Raw genomic sequence first — 9,748 nt, 5'->3', positions numbered from 1 at the left:
GTCACGCAGCAATCCCTTCTCCTCCATTCGCCTCTCAGAATCTTGGGCACACATGCACATGTGCCCGGTGTGAATTTAAGCCACCGTGGTCGACTACATGGGAGTCCAGCGACATAGCCATTACGTGAACTGCCAGTCTCTCTCTCTTGTCTTTATGGTGAGTGCCCTATAGCAAAACCTCTCAAAAAAAAAAAATATATATATATCACTCCCTGGGAGGATGGCCATGGGCAATCCCTTCTCCTCTATTCTCCTCTTGGGATCTTGAGCATGCGTGCCCATGTGCCCAGCGTGAGTTTGAAGCCTGTCAGGTCTGTGGGACTTGAACCGCATTTGGCCATGTGTAAGTAAGTCCAGTGCCTTAAGTCACCTGCTGGTCCCTGTTTCTTTCTTTTTTTCTTTTCTTTCTTTCTTTATTTATATTATTTACTTACTTTTTTTTGTTTCATTTTCTTTTATACAGTCAATCACATTATTTAGCTTACAAAGTGGATTTTTCAACATGGGACCATTTCTCCCTGGTCCAGTTGATACACCCATTTACTATGTTTCTATGTCCCTGTTTCTAATCGTTAAGGTCTTCTTACTTGGATAATTGTTAATGTTCAGGGAAGACTGGAAAAATTATCTCCAAGAAAACTGCCGAGGGGATTTCAAGCCTGAGAGGGGGGCAGGACTACATGAGGTCTGAGCTTCCCCCTACCGTGTAGTTCCAGGATCCTAACATAATCAGGTTAGGAAGTTCCTAGACTTTCGGAAACAGTACTTATGTCATGCCTAAAGCAATGCAGATCTCTTTCCAAGCCTTCAGTTTTTTCATTTTTGAATTCTATAAATTAACTGAACTTGTGGGATCTCTCTATGCATTAAGCATCCAGTGAGGGTGAGGTGGGCCATTTGGTGGTGTGTATATGTGCATGCACAAGTGTGTGAGTGTCTTTTGTGTGTGTGTGTGTGGCTATGCATGCACTTGTGCATATGTATATGTATGTGTGCACATGCACACACACATGCACTTGTGTATGCACCTGTGTGGGCAGGCATATACTTGTGTGTGCATGCATGTGTGTGCATGCACTTACATGTGTGGGGTGTATGTGTGCACCTGCATGCACAATCCAGATCCGTGCTTCCAGGGCTAACTATGAGCAACCTTCTTAGGCTTGTTTATGTCCCCAGAGAGCCAGAACCATCTTGGAGTTTGAGAAAATGTTACCAGAATGGCTGAGGAGCAGATTCCGGATGGGAGAGCTGTGTAAAGTGGCAGAGGAAGATTTTCGACTGTGCCTGCGGTAACCGAGGGAGGAGGGCCTTGCTGTGGTAGTCTTTGGGGGTGGCTAGAGAGGGACGAGTCAGTGAATGGGATGTTAGAGAAACTGTGCTGCCACTCACTTGCCCCGCCACAGGCTCCACAGTCTCTCCTGGCCACCCAAGAAGGTAGAAGTTGCTCTTTTAAGGTTGCAGACCCTGAGATGGGGGTTCTGGAACTTCAGAAGGGGGCAGGAAGGAGACTGCCCTTTTGGAGGTGCTTCCACCATCTCTCCCTGTCCAGTGTTTGGTTTAGAAAAGATCTGCCAGCTGGGCACTGTCCTTCTGTCTACCCTGTGTGAGTGCATGTGACACCCAGGGACTTGAGGCACCTTGTATCACTGGCAAATAAAAAGTGAGACAGTTACTCTGGACAGATCCCCAGCTTTCTGAGTTTTGTCAGTCCTTGCACAGCCCACGGCCCCATTTTCTTCCGAGACCAGCTCTTCCTGCCCCCTGCCGTAGTGCTTGATTCTACAGGCTGCCTTTGTTGACTATAACGGTACCTTAACCTAATTCTCCTTGTGAAATTTCCATCTGCTGGAAACCATCCCTTCTTTCTTTTTAAAAACATTTTTCATTTTTAAAAGCATTTTTTATGAGTTATTTTATTTAATTTTATTTATCATTATCATTTTAAAATTTTATCAGAGAGAGAGAGAGAGAGAGACACACACACACACACACACACACACACACACACACACACACAGAGAGAGAGAGAGAGAGAGAGAGAGAGAGAGAGAGAGAGAAAGTCAACAGTCTGGGACTCGAACTGCAGTTGGCCATGTGGGAATCTAGCACCTTAACCACCATGGCACCTGCTAGCCCTGGAAACCATTGTTTTTAATTGTAATATTTTCTCTAACAAATAGTTTTGATTTTGCATGTGAAGGCGATCTGGCTGCAACCTCTGTCACCCCATAGACTGAGAGGGTTAATCTGGCTGGCCAGGCTGGTGTCCTCTTCCTCTCTCACAGCTCCATGTGGGTCCTTCCCAAAGCCACATGCTCTGATGAGGGGATGATCTTCCTGGGTAGAGGAGGCCCGTTCTTTATCAAGGGTATACAAGTAGCTGCACTCCTCTGCTAGAACCTTCCAACAAGCTCTCACATATTTCTGACTGTGGCACCTTCACTCTACAAATGTCCCTTGAATGTGAACTTAAGCAAAGCCGTATCTCCAGATGAATCTAACTTTAGACGCTGTATGCTCTTATTGGAACATGAACCCAACTACTTCCTTAACACTAGCTGAACTTATACAAGTTTAGCCCACATAACTCTCAGCTACAACCTTCCTGTCCCTTTTCCCTCCTTCTCTGTGGGCTCCCTCTCACCAGTCAGGCACAGCTACTGGTGTCTGAGGATGGACCCTTTACTCCTGTCTGAGTAACTTATAGGAGTTCTAGTCCCCTATGCTGGTGGGAGAGCTGATCCCCTAAGGTCTGGGAAAAGGGAGACTTGGGCAGATTTCAAAGCCTAGCAATACTGGTGTGACCATGCGGGCAGAAGTGTTTTTGATCCAGAAAGGGGCTATGCAGAAACCAGGACGTCCCAAAGGCAGTGCCACTTGTTTGCATTTAGTGAAGTGCAATTGCAAAGTAGTGAGAATGACGATCACGTTTGCAGGATCAACGAGGTGAAGTGGACTGAATGGAAAACTCACGTTTCCTTCCTGAATGAAGACCCAGGGCCTGTGAGACGGACAGGTACTGTGGCTGTGAAGTGGTATGGTATGGGGCATGATCCTGTCTGACCATGTGAACTTGGACTAATCAAATCTGGAGACCCTGGGCTTCCTCGTCTGTAAATGGGAAGGTTGAATGAAATTGGTTCTTGGGTTCCTTCCAGCTCTGATAGTTTTATCTATTTATTGCCAGAGGGAAAATGCACTCACCTGACAAAAAGAGAGATTAAAAGAGAGAGGAAGCACCTCTCACTGGGTGTGGTCACACTGTGATCCCTTCTCCTCCATTTGTCTTGGTTTATAGGATTTGGGGCACACGTGCACATGTGCTCGGCACATTTTTCAACCTGCTGAGGCTGGGACTCAAACCAGAGTTGACCCTGTGGGATCTGGCTCCCTATGCATAGCACATAGTCACTGTGCTATGGGCCAGAATGCTGACATTTTAGAACCGTAGTTGTAACAAATTCTTAAAGTTAGATGTGTACTAAGATGTGAAGACATAGCGTGCAGAGTGCTATATATCTAAAATAGGATTTTTTTTTTATAAGCAGATTTTAACAAAATCCAGGATTCGTCTAGGAGCAACAGCAAAACCACTCTCAATGCATTTGATGAAATAGAAGAATTTCCGGAAACTTCGGTATAGAAGCAGAGCCCAGAGCTGATGTGTACATGGGCTGTTTGATGCTGCAAGCTGAGTCCCAGACTCCATGCTTAGGGACTGTGTAGAGTGGCGGACCCTGGCTCTGCTGGCCTGGAAGCCAACAACACCCTCATGCCGAGCTGGTGACTGAACTGAGGGGCAGGTTTCGGTTTGTCAGAGTGGGAAACACCCCTGATTTTGTTACTCAGCAAACCCAAGGCCAGCAGTCCTGTCCTGAGCCTGGGTGTCTCCTGTTGTCCTGGGTGAAGGCCCTGGTTTTACCAACTGTAGGTCTGCTTGGAGAGATGGTGGCAGGTGTCTGAGGAACAGGGAGATGCCCGCCCTTCCGACATTTTCTTCTCAGCCCCCACCCCAGCCTACATATTCTGTCACCTCCTCCATTTTGACTGGGTCACCTGAATTTGTGGGAGACCTGATCCCCTTCCAGATTGTGCAGGGAACTGAACTGAGCCGGATATTCTGGGGGAGGAGAGGAGTGAGTTATGGAAATGCCTTTCTGGGACTTTCAGGAAACCACCCTTGGAATGAAACCCAAGGCTCACACTATCTCAAACTGTGAGATGTTTTTAGTGGCGTAATTAACACAGAGTTTTCATTTTCAATATAGAAAAGACATTTCAGTTTTGAATGAAAATTACTTCAGTTGAAGTACATGATTTTAAAAGCTGAGACATAGGTTTTGGGCTTTGGGGTTGGATGTAAGTATTATATACTTGGCCCCAGGGTGGCCAGAGCAAGGACAAAAAGCTTTTCTTCACACACACAAAAGTCCACATGAGACAGCCAGCAGGTCCTGCCGGGGCCGCTGCGATCTGGGTGAAAGGGCTTGGCTACGTTCCTGTCCTGCCTCGCAACAGCACATGCCTGCGAGCGGGGATCGTAGCTTCATCTGAAGCCGAAATAGCAGCTGCTCTATTTATGTGGTCTTAGGTCTCAGAGGTTACTAGTACATACATCAGTATTTCTCATGGGGGGAACTTAACAAAATACCTGAAGTGCTTTGGTGTTAAGTAAAACATTTTGTTAACTGTGAATTTTGAAGTTGGAGGGGAAGGCTTGTGAGAGTGAAGCATTTGCCAAACTTAGGCCTTATTTTTAGATCCTTATCCTCTGAGTTTTTTCTTCCCTCCGATTACACAGAGTCAGTTTGGGGGCAGAGGTGAAGTGACCAGGGCCTAAACAGCCAGAAAATCCACTCTGCCTCCATTATCTGGTAAAAGGAGTCAGTGGGAATGTTTGAGGTAGAAGTATAAAGGGGTAACCATGAGTTTTAACTTTAAATGGCACAGAAAGATGTTGGTCTTTAGATAGTTTGGCAATGGACTAATTAATCTGACTTGAGGAAGTATGGGGTCCAAGCCAAACAATCTACTCTGGACTGGTTTCTCTGCTCTGGGCCACTCTGAGTGCCAGCTTAGCCTGGCCCCAGGAACTTGGCATGTGTGCCCCCGTTGGGCTGGTTAGGCAGAGGTGGGATGAGAGGACACATTATTGAAGTTTCACAGTCTGCCGCAGCCCCTGTTCTCCTAGATGACTCGAGGAGTCAACTAGTACTCTAAGCTATGACGGTCAGACCAGCGGAGACATGAGCAGCGGACCAGGGACTAGGCATATGTCTCTGGGGAAGAGAAGATTTGAGGAGGACTGTCATGGGGACAGGAAGAAGAGATGTGTTCTAGATGGGCAGAACTAATAAAGGTAGAGAAAGATTTGGATTCAATTCCATCCAGCAGCTGCTCCAGATATTGGAGATATCTAAAGAGAAGCTTGGTTGAGCTCTTATTAGGGATGTTGAAAATGGTGTGGATGACTTCAAGGGCCCTTTTAGTCTGGAAAGTCTACAAATTAGCATTTGCTATCTGGAGTCACTTCCTTACATTTAACCTGACTGGTTTGAAGTATAGTCATTTGGATCCATGGTGCCAAGTTCTAAACTGTGAAGCTAGGAATTCCAGAATTGCTTCGACTTGGATATTAATAGACAAAACCATACAGAGCTTTGTTTTCCTCCTGAATAAGAGCTGGGAGGTTAGGTAAATATTGAGTTGTTGGAAAAGTCATGTTGTATTTTTCTATGTTATTCTATGCAAAAATACATCATTACTTTTCTAGTGACCCACTAGAAATCAGTAACTGGATATTTGTCTTCTCACACATTCTGAAAAGCAGCTCTCTGGGGATTTGAATATAATTTGTTGGGAAGAGCATTTTATGTACCAGGTGTTCTTCCCAATAGAAGCATCCCAACAGCCTAGAAGCTCTGGGCTGAGGTAGGTTTACCAAGGCAAAGGGAAGCGATGACTCAAGTAATGAGTCAAAAGGACCAGTTTCCTCATTTTATATCTGGAAACTAAAGCTCTATGAAGGAAATTGAGTTGTTCAAAGTCACGCAGGAAGTCATGTAAGATGGAAGGCTGGAATGTCCTGATTCCTGGACCACAGATATCCACCTTGAATACATTTGAGCCTATCTTCATGGTTGGCTTTGGGGGACTAGAGTTTTTTGCTCAGATTAGTTGTTGGGCAGCCAACACTGTCCCTATTATCCTTATGACTTTCAAAACTCAGGTGTGCACACAGATGTGCACAAAACCACACAGACACATGCACACAATACTCATGCACACCACTGAGCCCGTGGGCCCATCAGGATGTCTCAAAACTCCATGATTTACATTTCAGTGATTTAAAGGGAAAGTGTGTGTAGGAATGGGATCACCCATGCTCAGAAAATGGTTTTGGCTGCAAATGCTCTTTTCACTAAACTGTTCCTCAGGAAGAATACATTATTCTAGACATTATGTGATGCATCTGTTTAGAGTTAAATGGGTGCTTACCGTTCTCCCTGGGATGTGGGAGGTGTGCGAGGTTGTACTGTGAAGTCATTAAGTTCTTAGAAGGCTCCTGCCTGCAAGAGACCAGTATTATTGACATTCCTTTCCTTCCTCAAGGCCTGGGTAAACTATGTCCTTTTGCTCTGGAGGACACCCAGGTAAATGAGCCAGCATCCGGGCCTGTAAACCATACTTGGGTTTTGATTTTATTTATATGTTTTTTACTATGATCTTGGTTCTCAACACAGAATTGTCATCCCCTTCTCCCGAGTGTGCCAGGTCCTTATAAATTCTAATTTATATACAAATACTTGTTATATACACTTGTTTTTAGTGGTGTGTCTGTGAAACTCTGTGTTAAAGAAAGAAATCATGAAAAAAGTAAGGATATTTTAGTGCCATGGAAGAAATGCTTATTTGATTTCTAATAAATATTTATTTTGCCATGTTTGGTCATTGTTTTTTCTTGTCTTGGATGTGTCGATATGAAGACTGATGAGAATGTCTTAAGTGTTGCTTAACAGGAGTAGATAAAGAGAAGGATCTGAGATCTGAAGCATTGCTATTGGTCCTAGCTCAGGGATAGAGCCAGTGAGCTGTAAGTCACGTCACCTTTGTATGGTGTTTACATCATAATGTGTGTGCATGTCTAGCACCCCATTTGAATTACTCAGCAAATTGAGAAGGAAGCAGTTTAAGCAAGAAGAGACCCAGGGAGCTGAAGTGATGTGTCCAAGGGTTCATAGCTAGAAGTGATAATGGTTCAAATCTTAGGACCTCCATTATGCTCTGCTGGCTGTCAACTTATTTTGCAAAAATATAAATAAATGGCTCAACCTGGAGACCCGAACTATAAATCCCTCCTGCTACCTTACAGGAGTTACATGAGGAGGCAAAGACAGAATGAACAGAAAAGAACTGATATTATTATTATCATTATTTTTTGTCAGCCCAACTCATATATATGTGTGTGTGTCTGTGTCTATATATATATATATAGAGAGACACACATACACACACACACACATATATATATATATATGCATATATATGTATATATTTTGAGTTCTTAAGGATAGTAGTTTATTTTTTTTGAGAGGTTTTTGCTTCTTTTTGTATTTTTGGAGAGGTTTTTGCTATAGGGCGCGTGTGCTCACCAGAAAGACAGAGACAGACAGAAAGCGAGAAATCACCCCCCAAGGGGGATGGCCATGCCGCAGTCCCTTCTCCTCCCTCTCCTCTCGGGATCTTGGGCATGCACGCACATGTGCCTGGTGTGAGTTTAAGCCACCGGGTCCAGGACTCGAACTGCGGTCGACTACATGGGAGTCCAGCGACATAGCCATTATGCAAACTGCTGGTCCCAAGGATAGCAGTTCTTAACTTGCATGGCAAGATGCTGCTTTGTCTTTATGGGTTGTGGAACTTGTAACCAATTTATAATGAAGTATTGCATTTGGTGAATTCTCTACTTAATCCAAATCATTCCCCAAATAACTTCCTTCACTAGGATGTGTTTTGCTGAGCGATGAAGAAAAGGGGATTATGCATAATCCACACCCTCGTTTGGACAGGCTTTGGTTCATAACGTTTGTGCCATTCAGGGGTCATTCTGTGTGGAATGTTAGGAAAAGGATGGAAATCCCATCATATGGTATATTTTTGGGAGTGGGATGCTTAGGTCGGTAAGTGTCAATGTTTCTATGGCTCTTGGTACTGTGAAAAATAACCTTCCAAAGGGGATTGTGTTGGTTATTTTTTTCAGCCTTTGAGATTACATGATGCCCTAGTTGTAAAGCTCTGTTATTCATGTCAGTTATCTGAATAACACAACTTTCTAGGTTTGGTGCTTATTATACCCTTATTTAACAGGTGGGGAAATTGAAACTTGGAGAGACCAATGGACTGACATACAAAGGTCACTGTACTTCTCCCCGGGCCAAGGACCCAGATTTTCTGAAGTTTAGTTAGTCTGGTATCAAGAAATACTACCTTTTCTCACTGCGCCAGGCTACCTCTTCCATAACGATAGCAACATTCTGCAGAAAAGAAGAGATTCAGTCTAATTTTGCAAAAATGTATTTCATTTGCAGTGTGTGAGGATGTAGAACCAACTAAACGAAGATTGAATATGCACTATGTGCAATGAGAGAGGATACAACTAAGGCTACAACTAAGTTATTCTTACTTTGACTGAAATAAGACCATTTCTTCCATTACAGATGGCAGAAGGCGGTGAGAAGGAAATAGATGTTTGCATGCCTCCTATGAGCCATGCACTTTACATACCTTGTGTCATATAATCTTACAACAGATTACTGCTTCTTATTGCCCAGTTGTCTGTTCCATTTTCTAAGAATTGTTTTAAACAGTCATACTTCTCAAACACATGACCCCACCACTTCCCTTCCAATAGCTGTCGCTGGCTTTATTGCTTAATTCACAGTAATATGGAAGTCATTGGATGGAAATATCTTTGACTTTGAACCATCAAACCTACAAATGTACCTGTATTCACATCTAGAGCAATAAAAATCCTGCTTTAGGGCACATAGTTTCATCATGGTGAAAGTTATTTCTCCACTTAATAGAGCTATTGTCTAGCCTTTTGTGCTAGGAATTTGAACTTGAATAAATCATTAAGTACATATCCTGCTCCAGGCATGCACTTAGCCCTCTTAATCCTTATAATAACCTCATGAGAGGAGCATTATTAATACGATCCACCTTCGTCTTATAAATGACTAAAATGAGTCTGTAGATTGTGTGAAATACTCAAAGCAAAACTGAAAGTGGCTAAAACCACATAGCAATATGTTGTAGATTAAACAAACAAAAAAATCACATCTAATTAGAAGCACTAAGACTAAAGACTGACTTAGGGAAAATTAGACCAAATAGAGATAATCAATTCAAAAACTAAAACCACAGTAACCTACATTGCACATTGTAAATTTTATAAATGACTAAGGTTTTCTGGAAGAATAAAGTATTCATGCCAAAATTTACATCTGGAAAAAATTGACCCAGAAAAATCGGTCTCAAGTAAAACACAATGGAACATTCACAGTGGGTGAAGGAAGCTTGGTGAAACTTGTTATGTACAAAAGCTGTTTGATAAATGGAATTTTTACTACAGAACTCAGAAAGAAGAGAGTTTATTCCAATGAAACTAATTTAGGTAAAGTACAAAAACAAATGCTAAAAACTTAGAAGCAGTTTAATTGAATTCTATACAACATTGAATATG

At 43.0% G+C, this 9,748-nt stretch overlaps 1 protein-coding gene across 2 annotated transcripts in view; it reads left to right on the top strand.

Annotated features, from left to right (window-relative positions):
- TRPV3 (transient receptor potential cation channel subfamily V member 3) overlaps nt 1–5,671 on the top strand; it is a 38,580-nt gene extending 32,909 nt beyond the window's left edge. The window contains exons 15-17 of one of the 2 annotated variants that reach the window (XM_027767910.1): nt 1,180–1,292; nt 2,940–3,019; nt 3,552–5,671. In XM_027767910.1, the coding sequence (XP_027623711.1) occupies nt 1,180–1,292; nt 2,940–3,019; nt 3,552–3,646 (288 nt within the window). In that variant the 3' untranslated portion in view covers nt 3,647–5,671. Of the gene's footprint in view, nt 1–1,179; nt 1,293–2,939; nt 3,020–3,548 lie in introns of both variants that reach the window. The other variant, XM_027767911.1, reaches the window with a different exon arrangement.
- The last annotated feature ends 4,077 nt before the right edge of the window (nt 5,672–9,748 follow it).

This window comes from Tupaia chinensis, unplaced genomic scaffold (genome assembly GCF_000334495.1).
Source record: "Tupaia chinensis unplaced genomic scaffold, TupChi_1.0 Scaffold144899_1, whole genome shotgun sequence".
NCBI classification, from domain to species: Eukaryota; Metazoa; Chordata; class Mammalia; order Scandentia; family Tupaiidae; genus Tupaia; species Tupaia belangeri.
Note: the sequence above shows the minus strand (reverse complement) of the source record. Positions and strands in the feature narration are given on the sequence as shown.